General features: G+C 40.8%; 1 protein-coding gene across 10 annotated transcripts in view; it reads left to right on the top strand.

The window, feature by feature from the left end:
- ANKRD46 (ankyrin repeat domain 46) overlaps positions 1–16,265 on the top strand; it is a 54,388-nt gene that overhangs the window by 23,438 nt on the left and 14,685 nt on the right. For 2 of the 10 annotated variants that reach the window (XR_012631079.1, XR_012631077.1), the window contains exons 5-7: positions 2,280–2,492; positions 6,923–8,206; positions 8,926–9,048. Coding sequence is in view for 1 of the 10 variants with exons in the window: in XM_074885592.1 (XP_074741693.1) it covers positions 6,923–6,961 (39 nt within the window). In the remaining 9 variants the exon portion in view is untranslated. The other 8 variants (XR_012631085.1, XR_012631083.1, XR_012631082.1 and 5 more) reach the window with 7 other exon arrangements.

Below are 16,265 nucleotides of genomic sequence, written 5' to 3'. Positions count from 1 at the left end.
GCATGAGTCAACTAATCTCTCTGGTTGTTCTTAGTATCTTAAGTAAGTAAAAATGATCAACTCGCCAGTGTATTGTAGATGGGCTAGTTAGCTAGGTAACTCTTTGCCTAATTAAAATATGCTTGGTCATAATACGTTAGAGAAATGCAAATTAAGTAATTTATTCAGAAATCCAGTACCATCTTTTTAAAGTAGTACTTGAAAGTACAAATTGTAAGTGAAAACTCTCCTGCAAACTCAAAAAAAAAAAAAAAAAGGATAATATTGTCTGTTGTCATATTCAGAATTTTCAAAAGTCTAGCATATATTTAAACATTACCTGAAGTTGACTTTTAACAGGACTGATTTCTTCCTCAGCTGACACACAGGTTAGCTTGTTTCTGAAGCCATTTTTTTCTGAAGTTGTTCCTAAAGCCAGCTCTTTGTTAAATTAATATTTGAATTGGTGATTAAAATAAGTCTTAAATGATGTGAGAATTAGGTCAGAATGCTTTTCCTTCATTCAGTGTTCTTTTTTTACATTTCAACATTAATCCTTGTGGATTGGTTATTTGGGATACACTTTGTAAAATTCCCTAAGGGATCCAAAATGTTACAGAAATTGTTGTTGCCAATTGTTACTACATTTTTCATCCCTGGTGTTGGGGCTTTCTAGAATTCAAACATCATTGCAGAGCTGTAAACTTTGTAAGTGCTGAAGTACTGTTGAATCATGAATCTCGAATCTCTCTTAATATTATTAAATTAATTTCTGGTGACAGTAGAGATAATTCTGTACCTGCACTTGCAGAGCAGTATGATGCACCTGTTATCTGAAACATATTTAAGTACTTCAGCTGATTTTAGTGTTGCCTGGCATCTTTTGTACTGCCCTTACAAATGCTTCAAAGGAAGAACACTTTTAAAATATACAGTATGAGGAAACAAATGCAACTAATTGGTAGTTCTTTGCTATTTATTGCCAGGAAGTGAAGTGTTCCCAGGTTCACACTGCCAGAGAAATCTGAGATGAAAAGTAGAAGTCTCCAACTGACAGTGATCTGGTATAGTCTGTGCTGTTATGCAAAGCAGAACTAACGATCTGATGTTGCAGCTGAAGCAGTCTGTGTGCAGAACCCTGGAAAATGTGTCTCTGCTGTAGGCATTTATAGTTTTTAAACCATTGTTGTAACTAAGCATTAAGCAACCAATATTTCCTAATGACTATGATGAGACAAAACTATTGTTCTTCATTACTGCCAAGGGAATGGGAAATCTACTGGAAGTTGCCATAACTAAAAAGCAACAAATCAGAATTTCTTCTGAAGTCAAAGTGTGAACAAGTCACAACTGTGGCTTCAAGTGGCATGTTCTGTCTGTGTGTGATTTTAAACTACCTTCTGGGAACAGGAAAATGAGGAGACATTTGGAACAGAATTTGTTGTGTGGTATGTATGGTTTGCAGAAAATAGGAGGGAAATGAATGCAGTGAGCCAAGGCAACAACAAGGGAGGCAGAGCAGTGTGATCCCTTCATGAATCACTGCTTAAAGGCCAGTCCCAATGCTTGTAAGAAGTGCAAGGAGTGACCAGTAATAGCCTCCTAGCAGGAGAAGGATTTCACTGGCTTGTGATTACACCATCTCACAGGGGTGGCCATGCAGCCCTGCAACCTGAGCTGGCCCTTCTTGACTTTCAACGTCTAGAGCACTGCTATTTCAGACAACTGCATGTTTGAATGTGTGCCTACAGTAACAGCTGCTCATGTGGAAGCCGAACTGGTTCCTCTTATACAAGAATCTTTCTGCACATAGGTTAGCAAAAGAAGTTTTACCAAATGTGAACAGAAGCTCTTTGTAAAACATTAAATATTTCTGGTGTATTCAATTATGTTTATCTAAATATCAGAAGGCAGGAATCCAGATGAAGGATCGAGTATATGCAATAATATCTCATTTTCCTTTGCTAAAGAAAAAAAAATGGGTAACATTCTCTTAATGCAAAGCAAGAAGAAAATCATAGTAAATTTGTTTTGAACTGTGGAATATGAATTCGTTATTGAGTCAAATTCCTTAGTATAAGGAATTTTTCAAATAACAATCTCTGACAGGTAAGTTTTCTAGTAGAAAGGCTGACATAGCCTTGCAGTGGTGTGAATATAGTAACATTTAAAGGTTGTGCTGGCTTAATGAAGTGTGCATATTGAAACAAAACTAGTTAATAAAGAGAGTGGATTTCTGCTAGAATGTAATAATTGAAATGCCATATGGTCATCCTCATACTGTTGTTGTCTCATTTCAGGCTGAACATCTGGCTTGGTTTGTTTTGGTACAGATATTTTCAGACAAAAAATGAAGTATATAGACATGCATAGGTTTAAGCCGGCAAGCACAGTTTCTGTAGCGGACATAAAGAATAGTGGAGCACGCCACTGAAAGTCATGACAGCTTGTATGTGGACTGCTCAATCCTGCCAGACGTGTTCCTTACAGAACTGGTCTTTCTCCCATTTATGGTACTGGTTTGAACCCTTGTGTCAGTCAGTGAACACCAGTGGTTAACATGGGGCTTGAACTGAAGGCTGTTTTCAAAAATTTTAATTATAATAGAAGTCAAAGCTTTATTCTTTATTTCAAAGTTCAATGATTTTTTTTTTTTTAATCTAATGTTTACTAGAATTACAGCCTGCAAACGTGCACAGGTAATGAGCATGTGTGTGTGCTTACTCTGTGCACTCTTATGCCAAAGGAGGTTTAGGAATAGCAAGCAAGGCCTCCAGTGAGATCTGTTTGAAGTAAGTCTGATCTAAGGAATTCTGGTTTTTGTCATTTGTCATCAGATTGGTATTTAATACACCACCAGCTCTGTTTTTCTGCATTGCACTGACTTACTGACATATTTTCTTGGTCTCAGTGATACAGTTTGGGAAGTGTAGATCATGTTACCTACCTTGCAGAGGTGTGCTTCATCCACCAAGCACCATTATTTTGATAATAAGTGAATTCTTCAGTTTCAAAATGTTAGTCAATTCTCTTTAGTTTTTAGTTATGCTGTCTGCTTTGCAAAGCGAGCAACTTATTTGCTAGTACGGTACAGCTTGTTTCACTAAGGACTTGGTTGTTTTGTCCACTTTTCATGTGAAATGCAACAATGGTTAGGGGAACTGTTGGTCTTGGCTTAACCTGGTCCTCCAGAGAGCCTGTGCAGATGGAGCAAACACTTTGAGGATTAAAAGGTGGTCTGGCAATAAAGCTGGAGGTATCTATTCCCTGCATTTTCAGGCTTTCCAGGACCCTTGGAATTTCATACTGGGCATTTGGAGTCCCTCTGCCAGAAGAACAATAGCTTTGTAGAAACTTTTGGCCTTTATGTTCTGAAATGTAAAGGTGTACAGTTCTGAAAGCTCTTGTCTTCCTCCAGGCAACAAACTATACTCTAGTGGAGCAATTAGGAATACTCTATTTTTAAGTCAAGAAAGCAATCTAACTGCAAGTCAGTTTTTAAATCTTAACTAACATAAGGGTACAAGTCCACTGACTTCACCTCCTGCTGGCACCCAGGCATCTCCTACTTTATTCCCAGTGTGCTTCCCTGCCCTGGCATTAGCGCTAGCACACATCTGACCCCAAGGTCCTGAATTGGGAAGTTGTGCCAGTTAGCCCTACCAGAAATTTATTCTCACTCCCACTGCATTCTTCCTAACTCTGCCCCTCCCCGTTGTTTCATCTTCTGCCCTCCACTCCGTGCCTCTGTCATGCCTCACCTAGGCTTGAGATTTACCCCATTTCTTATGCACCAAGGATTCTGTTCATAAAACAAATTTCTTCCTGTAACTTCTTTCCATTTTGTTTTCTTTCACTGCTTACAGCACACTATCCCACATTTTATTTGAGCTGTTTTTCTTTACCAGGTATCTTTATTTGCCTAGCCTAGTCTATGCTGAAAGCTCTTTATGGGATGGAAGATATCATATTTTGAAGAGAAGGGTTATCACTTGGCTCCAGTTCACCTGTTCACTGCTACCAGTAGTAGTAATCTTTTTAATTTATGCTTTCCTGTAGTAAGGATACAAGAAGCTAACCTTGTTGTATGAGCCTTGTTTTCAGTTTTACTTCCTTTGTCTAATGCTGTAGTTGATATGGTACTTTCATTAAATCAAACTAAGTCATGTGTGGATTGCTTCAGCTTTCAATAGAAAATGTCCAAAATCTGCCCTGTGAACAAGCTGAGCTTGGTTTAGGTCAGTGGATATGAGGAATCTGTGCACCACTTGTGAGAGTCTCTGGGTAGTGGGACTGGATGGAGACCGGTCTCTGCTCTATGGAACCAGGGTGTTGTAGCCTCTGGACTCTTGCAGTCTACAGCAGCAGCACAGATCACAAGAACAGCATACAGGGATGCCCCAGGTTTATCATCCTTCTTTTGGTTATGGCTCCATAATAGTCTTATGCTGGGTGTATAGAGGATGCTGCAATAGCCTCTAGAGTGGACATACACCACTAGAGATACTCCCCTTCTGTTACAAGACTTTTGACATAGGACAGAGTTAGTCTGTCAAGGCCAAAACAGATGTTAGGAGATGAGACCAGTGTGGTTCCTAGTTACCAGCAAGTGTCACTGAGCTGGTAGAACCAGCTGTGCATCTACTATGGGTTATGAATATACCTTGGCTTTTTCAGCTGTGCTCAGTCACTTCACAGATGAGACAAGGATGTGCACCTGGTGCAGCAGCAGGAAGGAGAGGAAGCAGAGTCGGTGCTGTGTAGTCTGTTATCTCTGCATGGCCAATTAGCAAGCAGGTTGGAGGCCACAAACCATATGTGAGAGCCACTGGTGCACAGGTTGGAGCTTATATTCTTTGTAAAAAATATTTTATGTAACTTCCCCTGGTTTGGGGCTTTTTTGTAGGCAACCAAGCATTAGTATCTGAGGTTCAGTGCAACTTTTTGGCACATGAAGGAAGAATGCTGAAAGTAATGGATCAAATCAAAAAGAGTAAGGAGAAAGATTCAGAGAGAGAGATTAGCAACTTCCTTAGAAACTGCAGATGTTTCTGAGGAAAACTGGGCAGATGCAGACATGCTCCTGGCAAAAAGAACAGGTTTGGGGAAACTCTTTTCATTTTCATTCTTCTAGTTATAGATATCTAAGTGTCATTTTACCGGAGCTATCAAAATGAGCAAAACATTCCCAGTTTTGTAACAAAAACCAAGCAGAACTAGATTTTTTTCTCTTGACTAAAATTGGTAAGATTTTTATTGTGAATTTTATTTGTAACATCATTTAAGACGTTTTTGTATTCTGGGACTCAGAAGGCTGTGTTTCTGAAACGATAATGCATAGCAGGAGTAGTGTCTGGTTCTGACTTAACTACCCGCAGAGTAAGTTTAGAATGTCAGGTTCTAAATTAAGTATCAGAATATGTGATTTCCCTGTCTATTTTTTACATGTGGGTATTGGATCAGGAGCTCGTTCAGCTGCTTGACTTTAACCAAAGCCAAGTTCAAATAGGGCCATTCAGTTCTTTATTCTCTTCTCTCTGGGTTTTTTTTGTTGGTACTTTGTCACTTGAATCTCAATCTCTCCAGTCTCTCAGTCTTTCAGTGCACAAAAGAGATTGTTACAGGTACTTAAATTTGAATCTGCCAGCAATAGGTTGGGATTTATCCCACGACATAAGTTGCATAAGCATAAATGAGATGCAGTCAGAAGAGGGTACGTGGAGCAGGCAGTTTGCAACTTGAACTGCACTGTGCATTAAGGCCTTTACAAGTCCTGTCTGATTATTCAGGGAGCTATGTCAGGTTGGGCATCTCCCTTCTATTTACCTATAAAAGGAAATGAACTTTTTATGGATGGAGACTCTTAATGGAATGGAAATGCATTCTTTATTCCCACTCCAGAGCCAGATTCCAGACGGTCTGGTTATAGTATTGTCACGTAATCAGCACTTCCTTTCACTCTCATCTTGGTTAATGTCTGACTTAAAAGGTCTTTGAAATTGCAGGGTCAGTTCCATTTAATTTTCTTAGTTTTCCTAAAATATTTAATCTTTAAGAGGAGTAAATTAATGTTTAAATTCTTAAGGGTGGGTTTTTTAACATGATTCAGTACGTACAGATAGGTCCAACACTGAGGAGCAGACTTATAGAGCAGTAGCATTGAGATAGTCTTCCAGAAGCTGGAATAACAGTACCACTGCTGGTTTCTTATGGTCTTGTGGATGCCAGGATCTGCATGGAAGGGAACAGTTCTGGCTTCTCTGAATGTTAAAGCTACCTTGGGATAAATCTCCATAAATGTCATGTGAAATCTCAGACACATACTAGGTTTTCTTTATACTGAAAATCTCATGGCATAAGGCTGTTGTGTCTGACTTTCAGTTTTGTTAAAAACACTGTCAGAACAATATCTCCCTCATGTTATTCTAGTGCTCCTGTTTCAGGCTAATGGGCTTGTGAGGTGTGACAACTTAAACAGAAATTGACTCACATTTCCTGAAGGGCAGAAAACATTTATTTTTTAGAATTAATGCTTACTTTATCTGTAGCTTTTTTTCTTTTTGATTCTTCTTGTCCCTTAAGAGTTCGCTGGAAATATGCATTCCACAGTGAGTCAGCATGGCCTGCTGGACTGAGCAGAAGGCAGATTTGGGAGTTATAAATCCAAGCACTTACTTGCTGTGTGGCCTTAAAAACTTACTTAACCTCTGCTTCCCCACCAGTAAAATCAATGTAACTTCAATTTTTGAGTGATGTCATCATTAATATGCATAAAAAGACTTTGAAAATAAATACTGGTACTGATAGCCTGTGGGTTTTTTTGCTCAAAGTAACTGTATTAATTTTACCCAATATGTTCTAAGCATAATCTAATGACAAAGGGATATATATTCCTTGATATGTCAATTATTAATCTCATAGTTGTTTCCTATTTTTTCCATAGCACTCTTGGGCATGCATGAATTACAGACAAAAGCTCTGATCTTATGTCACTCTCCGGCTGAGACTCCTGCACAAGTGTGTGAAGTCCCATTGATTTCAGTGGCTGTGGGCAAGAGCAGCTGGTGTCCAGAGACGATTTAGATCCAGAATCATGGCCAAACATGGAAGACCATCCTGTTTTCAGCTAGGCATAATGGAAATTGAAGAAGACTAAAGTACAGAAGCTAATCCAGGTGTCTGCCATTTCCTTAAGTTTTTAAGAAACCCATTCCCAGGGTCAATGCCTCTGGCTGAGGTTCAGTGTAGGCAGAGTAGGAAGGATTGTGACCAAGCCACTTCCCTTTCTTCTTTCTGGTGGATGTAAGGGCTCTCACATTTCCCTGTTGAGCAGGGGATCAGTTTTCATTCTGGAAACAAGTTTGGCAGCAAGAGGATGTATGAGCTATGGAATCAGAGCTTTGGAAGGTCTTCAGTGACAATTCTCCATTCTTGGCACATCATTTAATGACAGCACTCGATGGCCAGGTCCTAAATCCAGCACCCAGTCTCAGAAGTCAGGCCAGACATTGCATGTTTGTGTGCAGGAAGCTAGGGGAGTGCTCTCCAGCCGTGTCTTGGACTAGCTGTGGAACTACTTTGCTCAGACTGCTCCAATCCCACAATTATTCGAACTTCCACAGGGTGAAGATGAGTTTTTAAAAAGAGGCTTCTTTCTTTGTCCTAGCGTTTCCAAGTCTTACCCGTTCTGCTCACTGGATTGCCAGTTCACGCACTCACCCAGGATCATATATTAAAGACCTTATACAGCTCTCGTACAGCCCTTGCCAGCACCTGGTCCTGTGCAGCAGAGGTTAGTCCCACAACCCTTGGCCTTGGAGGAGGCAAGTTGTTCTGAGAGCAGACAGGGGCTGGTGGCCCAACATGTCTCCTGGTATCCAGAATGAAGAGGCTCAGGAAGCTTCAAGAATAAAGAACTAAAAGCAATCAAGAATGAACTGAGAGACAGGAGAGAGGAAGAGTAAGGGGAACTCAAGGTTCTGGTGACAGGTAGTACTTTACGAGGCTTTATTTTGGCTAAAAACTCCTCATTGCTTGCATCACCACTATGCACAATGATAGACTGTGGGAACAAAATGCTGGTGTTCTAGCTGCTGCATTGTGAAAAGCTGCCAAGAGATGTTGCCTTGATTTTGATGGGGCTCTTGGTACAACATGGCTAACATCAGAGACACACATCTAGTATGGAAACAGCCAGGCTAAAGAGTGTTCTGAGGACTATAACAGTGTAAGTTAGGCAGTCTCAGAGCTCCTGTGTAAGCTTCGTTGTTTCTGTTTTCATTGCTTCTATTTTCTTTTGTGTTGTGCTTTATAAAATATCCTTTACCACAGATTTTATTGCACTGGGCTGGGGCAAGGTCAAGTGTGAACAATCTGAACATCTCTCATTGGGTGTTAATGTCTTAGCCTACATTGGCCACATTGACCACTAAGAGATTGACACTTGTATTGATTGTTAAATTTAAAAATAATAATAATTATGATTCTAGAAAAATCTTTCTTCCTCTGCAATCAAAGGTCCATCTTCCTTTAGAGCAGTTGTATCCTTTGCATTCACTTACTTGGCTGCTTGCTCATCTTTCATGAGGATAAACATAGAGTTTGGGGGAATTTCCCAGGTGGAAACTCCCTGTTCTTCATGAGAACAGTATGTGCAGCGTTAACTGTGTGCAACAGCCACTTCACCTTACTTTCAATCCAGTATAATTTTTATTAGCTTCATTGTCTTTCTTGGGGGGAAAAAATAGTGAGAAAAGGATTTACTAACCCCTTATTAGTTGTACAGATTCCAATCTCACTTTCCTCACTGTAAATGCAGAGTAACTCCACTGAAGCAATGCTATTACTCCAGCTTTTGACTATGGAATTGCCCATCTTCATTGTCTTGAAGCATATTGTACATAGAGATATCCGGTTGAGATAATAAAAAAACCTGTCTCTTTCCAGCTGTGTGAATTGCAGGCAACTCTCCAACTGTTCACAGTCCAGAAAAGTATTTTTGGATATGGGCAGCTCATCAGTTCATCAGAGATACTGCTGTGCCTTAGCAGGGCAGCTAACTTAAGACAAGTAAGTTACCCAGTGGATTTTGTCTTAGCAGTTCTGTGAATGTAAATATCTGGTTATAATTTATGGTAGAAAGTCAAAAGGGTTGGAATACTAATTGACAGTTACTCTAGGAATGGGGGAAGAGGTGGGTAAGCTGAATTACGTTGCTTAAATGCTGTCACTGGTGGACTATAAGCATCTTCAAAACCCCATGAAAAGTGTAGATTCTTCTTCGAAAGACAAGATTAACTGTTTTCTATTGCCAAATACTCTTCAAGGAGTTGTTACAATTTGCCAACAAATTTCTTTGCCATTACAAATCACCAGCTCAGGCAGATTTTAGTCAAGTGTGTCCCCTTGTCACCCTGCTGCACTGTCCATGTTGAAGACACACCCCTTTTATTCTGCTAAAGCTGGGTTGTTGTTTTGTTGGGTTTTTTAATGAATCGTCTCTAAGATGAGATGCTTGCCTGCTTTTGCAAGTCTAGATGACAGAGTTGATCCTTTGGTTGAACTGTACTGATGAGCAGACTGAGGCTTTCCGAAGATCCTTCAGTTTAGGTCCATTCAGCTCTCTGTGACACCAAAATAAGCTTAATTTTGGAAGAGATGGTTTTACAGCCAAATGATCCTAATCCTTTCCTAAGGTATTTTAAGAAAAATATCTATAACAAGGGCAAAGTGCAAGACTCTAGGATGTTCTCTCAGTCCTTGCAGGTACAGGTACTAATGTGCTGGAATTCAGCAACAGTGCTTGTATTGGTAAAAAATGCTTGTAAAACTAAGAGGTGCAAGGTAATTCTCAATGCATGGAACTTGGCTACTCAGTGTTGTGGTGAATCTAGCTAAATTACGTATTTATTAAAATGCTTAGGCTCTGCTAGCAACATCTTTAGCTTTAAACTCTGAATGCGTTTTCTTTGTATTGGGAAAAAGAAAAAAAAAGGTAACTTGGAGTTTTAATAATGAGGTGGTTTGAAGACTAAGTTCTGAAACAAGTCCTGAAAGCAGGAAAATTATTCTGAATAGCATATTAGAAAGTGGATGAAAGTACAGCCAGCTCTCCATCAGGAAGGGGAAGTTGGTTAGCCATCTTAGCTGAGTAGAAACCAGAAAGCCTAAATGGACTAGACTAGATGTCTTTCTGTGTAAAGAGTGACTTAGACCAAGTAAAAAGCCATGAGATTCAGGCAAGGAAAAATAATGTCTTGCTGGGAATAATGAAGTCCAATTCTTCCTAAATTAAAAGTAGAATTCAGTTCTGTAGTTCCCTCACTCCATTTTAATGGCACCCTGCTCCATGACTTTTCAGTGGCTTTGTCATTACTTTCCATGTTTATCGATCATTTATATTAGACTGAAGGCCTTTTTGTGAGAAAGCAGTATTGTCCTGTCATCATCACTTCATGGATATTAAAAAGGGAAATAATAAATTCTGTGCTGTTTTCTTAATTTACACACCAGGTATCTTTTTACCCTATGCTAACAATGAAGGACGGAGTCCAGCACAGATTTTATATGTCACAGGCAGTATAGTTCCAAAAAGGCTGATGTACATGAGATTATTATCGCAAAAGACTTCCAGAGACCTTGCAGGTACCTGATTCTTGAGAGGAACTGGCTCCTGTTCCAGCTAATTGCAATGCAGTCTTTATGGACGTACCACAAATTCCTCTGTCAGTGGATGCAGGCAGTGTGCTTCTAGAACTGTGCAGCATAAATGTTATGGGTCAAAGCCATTCTCTTTGAGCTTTGGATTGTGAAATACAGTAAAAATTCCTGTAGCCCCACTGAAATCCACCTCCTGAACTCCTGAACAGCAGAACTGGGTTCTGCTGGTGGCAGGTAGCGCGCTGTTAGCCCCAGCAGCCCGATCTGCCACTTGGTTCCTAAGCTGCTGGGATAGCTGGACTCATCTGAAAACTTTAGGTTGGTCTGAGTGCAAGGATAGTCAATGACTAGCACCGTATAATTGACCTGATATTGTAATTTGTCAGAAAGACAAATGTTGCTTTGAGGGGCAATAGACCCAGCCCGCTAGCTCTGAGTAGTGTCAGAAACTACACCAAGGCACCCTAGTTCTTCATGCCACTTGTTTGAAGTGGCACCCCACTTTTTTTGGACCATTATAGTTACTTTAGGAACAAAGATGTAACAGGTATGCACAGAGCTTTATAACACTGTGAGACAGACTGGGATGTGCGAAAACGAGATTTTTTTGTGTAGACAGTATTTATGTGCATAACTGTATTATGTTATAGAAAAGTACAGGGCAAGTACAGAAAGAATGTAAACATGGATGTAAATGGAATCTGCTAAACCAGTGCAAGCCTGGCTGGTGGATGCTGAGAAAGAATGCAAAAAAAAGCAATGAAAAAAGACAAACTATAGCATGGAAAATCAGGGGCCAGTTCTATCAAACTAAAATTAGACAAATATGAAGTAAATAGATTCACTGTTGGTGGAGTTACTCTGGCTTTAAATACCTGTTTCCCTAAAAGCTGTATCTGGCCTTAAGCACTGACTTCACGCTTCTCAATGGTCTTCTAGTTCTTGTCCTGAAACAACCTCTTTCTATCAGTATAACATGATTAATCATTTTACAAAGAGTATCCATGTTCTTTATCATATGCAGCCTAGTTCCTCAACTGAAAGCAGGAGCAGTTTGTGTTGGGCATGGCACAAACATCCTGTTCCTCCACTGCATGCAAACCCTATTCAGATGTTCCTCAAGTATTAATCACCACGGTACCCTAGAGCTGAGACTGCTGATGGCAAGGTTTGGTAATAATAATGGGTGTTTTATATCTTCAAGAAGTGCATCAGGAAGTAAATTGTTACTGGAGAGATACCAACTGACATTACAGGAGTTTTAGCCATAGTCTGAAGGAGTCAGCAAGACATTTTCTGTAGACAGCAGTGTTCCTGACCAGAGTTGTCTCTTTTCATGCTAAACAGAATGAAAAACACAGACCATTTGAGCTGACCTTCACATTCCTCATTCTCTGACAAGCATGCACGTACAACATTATGCTGTATGGACAATTGTCATCTTCCACCCCAAAAGTTACTTCGATCTGTTTCCTGTCTATGGCAGTAATTTGCAATCAACTTTGGGATTTCTTCTAAAGCATGTCACTTGTTTTCAATTTATAGTTTTTAAATATCACAAAAATATTTGCATTAGTATTAAATAATAACCATCACTCATGCTATCCAGCCATCAGGTACATGGCTTGCTATGAGGGTGGTCCGCACAGGTGAGGAACACAGTAAACCATGGCTCTCTGGGTCTCTGTCCCAATGTATGTTTTAAACTCAATGGCAAAAGCAAGAAGGTGTTTTCCACTCTAAGATACATCTATCTGAACTTACAGCAAAGCCAAATTTTACAAAGCTTTCATTCTATAGGGGCTTTTATGACTAGCCACATCCCCATCATCTTCGAGTGCATTCCAGTAATGCCTTATGCACTGTGCCTGACATCTGTCCAGTGGGGTTTGATCTCTCACTCTTGCCATGTGTCCATGCTTTCCAATTAAGCTTTTCAACAAAAAAGCATCAGTCTCTCTAGACTCTGCTTCCTGCTATTTGTGCTCAAACTTTCCTTCTTCAGATAACGCCCATTTTCATCCAGATACCCAAAGCAACTTAGCAGGCAACGGAGTAGCTTCAGCAGTTGCAGTTGCTGTGTGAGAAGATACAGAATTTTTTTCTCAAAATAGCTCTTCTGTGAACTTGTGTGGTATTTCCTTTTCCTGTCTCCTAAGACCTTGAATAGTTCCCTAATTTTGATTGTTGGAAAGCTGTCACTAAACTCTTCTCATTGCCTAAGCAGAAACAAACCAGAAATTTCAGTATGCATGACCATCTCAAAAACAGTGCCTGCTATGAGCCTATAATTCTAGGATAGCTCTTCTCATGGTGAGACTCAGTCCTGATGGGCAATGATGGCAGTCGAGCTGCATTGACTCCACTGTGTTTGACCCATTCAGCAAGGGAGCTTCTTTGTGTGTGTCTGTTGTGACATGTAGGGCTTTCCACCATCCAGACCTGCCCCAAATGCCTACAGCTAGTCCTCTAGCACCAAAGCCTCTTCTTCAGAAGTGGATGTTTTATCCTTGGAAGACAGCAACTAACTGTCACCAAAAGCCCTGTCTGCCTTTTTGGCACAGTAAAGATCCCCTGAGCTTTCTCAATAAGTTTTCTTCAGTTTCTTTGCAAAAAGCTTTCCCTCTTCAAGTGCAATTTTTTCCATCCCCCCTGCTGTCCCATTCAGTGTTAGGCGTGAATCATGGTTGTGAAGTAAATTCATCATCTGTTCAGATTGAGTTCAAAGTTTCTCAGCCCTCTAAATGAAACTGATGTTTTGCTGTTGCAAGGATGGCCTGGCCTAATGTGAGAACGGAAGGAATACAGGGAAATTTTGGGGTGGTCCTGAAATCAGACGTGCTGCTTCTGCCATTGCCAATGCAATGAGAAGAGGGGAGGGTAGTGACTGCTGCAGCTGGGTGGGCTGTCTTCATGAACCACAGGTAGCACAGAGAGGAACAACAGTCATGGAACTACACAGGCAAATGGAGAGAAACCTGAATAACCACATAATCCAATACCGCAGGCAGGAGTCTTGTGGAAAATTAGTACATTAAGAGTATTGGTCACTATAATTGCAGTTAGTGAGATTCATTAGGAACTATCACTCATAGTTATTCCTGCAGTATCTTTGAACTATGAGATTTCAAAACATCTACCAGGAAAAAAACCCAAAACAAACCCCAAAAAAACCCCACTAAGAAACCCCCAACATTTAAAAGGTTTTGAGCCCCATATCAACACTTCCCACTTGATATAAATAAGAACTCAGATAATTTGCTGGAAAATGTTACAAATATATTTCTCTCCAAAATTATTGTGTTGTTTTTTACACAGGGGTGCAGCTCTCAAAGCTTCTTACAAACACCCAAAAATCTTCACTGTGCCTCTGTAAGAAGATGAGATATGGCCTGGATAAGTGGCAGTAAAGTGGAGGGAAAATTGGCTGGACTGCCTGACTAAAAGGTTGGGATCAGCAGTACAAAATCCATCTGGTGGCAGGTGACACCACAGTGGTGGTGTCCCTCTGGGACTGATACTGAGGCCAACACTGTTTAATGCATTTTGGAACCTGTGGATGATACCAAATTGCAGGGATGTGGTTGATATGCTTGAGGGCAGGGCTGCTATTTAGAGGGACCCTGGCAGTGGGAGGAATTGACTAACAGGATCCTCATGACAATCAGCAAAGGCAAATGCCAAGTCCTTCACGTGTGTTGCAATAACCTTGTGCAACAGTATAGTCAACTGTCTAGAAAGCAGCTTTTCAGAAAGGGACCTGACTGTTCTGGTGGACCTCAAGCTGAGTGTGTGGCAGCAATATGCCACTGTGGCAAAGACCAGCCATGTGCTGGGCTATATTAGTAAGGGTATAGTCAACAGAGGTCATTCTTCTCTTTTATTCCACACTGGTGAAACCACAGCTGGAGTACTGTGTCCACTCTGGGGTTCCCCAGTTCAAGAAATTAGTTGAGAAACTGGAGCAAGACCAGCGGAGGGTCACCAGTATGGTTAGGAGTCAGGAGCACATGGTGTTTGAAGAGAGGCAGTCAGAGCTGGGTTTGCCCAGTCCCATGATGAGAAGGCCACAGGGAGATGTTTTTGCTCTTCACAACTCAGTAATAGGAGTCAGACTCTTCTGTGTGGTGCATGCTGATAGGATGAAAGGCAATGGGCACAAACTGCAGCAAGGGAAATTTGTTCAGGTGTTAGAAAGATCATTTTCACCATGAGGGTAGTTCAGCACTAGAACAGGCTGCCCAGAGAAGTTGTGTCATTTCCATCCCAGCAGATGTTCAGAACTCGACTGGACAAGGTCTTGAGACATCTGATCTTGGCTGGACTAACTTTGCATGGGAGGAGGTACAAGATGACTTCCCAAGGTCTCTTCCAACCTAAATAACCCCAATTCTAAGGGGAAGGGCTGCTGAGGGGAAGTTCAGCCCCACTAAAAGCTATTGCTTCTGATATGAAACCTACTGGTTGAGGGGGATGTGAAATGCTTTTCATACCATCAACGAAAACAGTTAAGATTTTAGAATTTTCAAATTCTTTTAGTAGGTCAACGCCAAGGCCTTTTTCAGTTTTGTCTGGTTTGGTTTTTGTTTCTCTCAAAGGCCATGAGAAAAGATTAGCTATTTGCCTGGTAATCAGATAGTAATTGAACCTGAACCTGGACCTCTTTCATCCAAGAAGAGTGCCCTGATCTTCGGGCCAGACCGTGTTAGCCTCCCTCCACTTTCCCTGGCACAGGATATACTATATCAGGAAAAGTAGCTCTGAAAAGGGTAAGTGAGGCATTTTGCAGGGAAAATAATTTAGTTGGAAATTTCTGACCAGGTCTATATGGTCCCTGCAGTGCAGGACCACACAGCAACTTTAGAACAAAAAGTAAAGAAAAAACTCACTCACCTTGCAACCAGTGTATTTCTGAAATAGAAGGAAATTGTGAAGACTAAGAAGTTGGCCAGTATTTTGGAATTAACACCTCTGAGATGTGAAATATGTCCCAAGACAGATTTTAATCATAAATGATAGAGCTTTGCTTTTGTGTCTCACCCAGTAATGATGTATTTGATCTGAGCAGGGACTTCCCACAGAAAAAAAGCAAGAATGAGACATCAGGCCTTCGGCTCACATGGTCATCAGGCATCTTGTGACTGTGGTGCTTTCGTGTGTGGCAAGAGGTGCAGTGGTAACTGCAGTTTTGGAGCAGACTGTGAGCAAGATTAAAATGCTTTCAGTGATAAAATCTCTGGTGTTACCTTTCTTGCATCATTCAAACAGTGCAGAGAGATGTAAATCTGTCATAAATATCACATCAAATCTTTGTTGGCTGCTTCTTCACTGCCTTTTTTGCCAGAATTGGTTAGTTACAGCTGGGAGATGCTCTTATTTGCACGATAGTGTCCTGGACATCATCCTGTCAGCCAAGTCCGAAAAGGTGACATAGCAGAAAAACTGGCCCTTGTGGTTCTTATTGCCTTTCCTTCAGTTGAATCCTGACTGCATTCAGCTGAAAATTTGTTATTAGATCTTTCCATTTTAATCTTCCATTGCAGTCATGAGCTCTTCAGGGCAGGCATTGCCCCTGCCTGGGTGACCAGTGCTTACCACAGCATGTTCCTTGGCCCCTGGGCACTACT

This window comes from Strix uralensis, chromosome 1 (genome assembly GCF_047716275.1).
Source record: "Strix uralensis isolate ZFMK-TIS-50842 chromosome 1, bStrUra1, whole genome shotgun sequence".
Classification (NCBI taxonomy): domain Eukaryota; kingdom Metazoa; phylum Chordata; class Aves; order Strigiformes; family Strigidae; genus Strix; species Strix uralensis.
The sequence above is the reverse complement of the archived record's forward strand: the minus strand, read 5'-3'. Positions and strand labels throughout refer to the sequence as shown.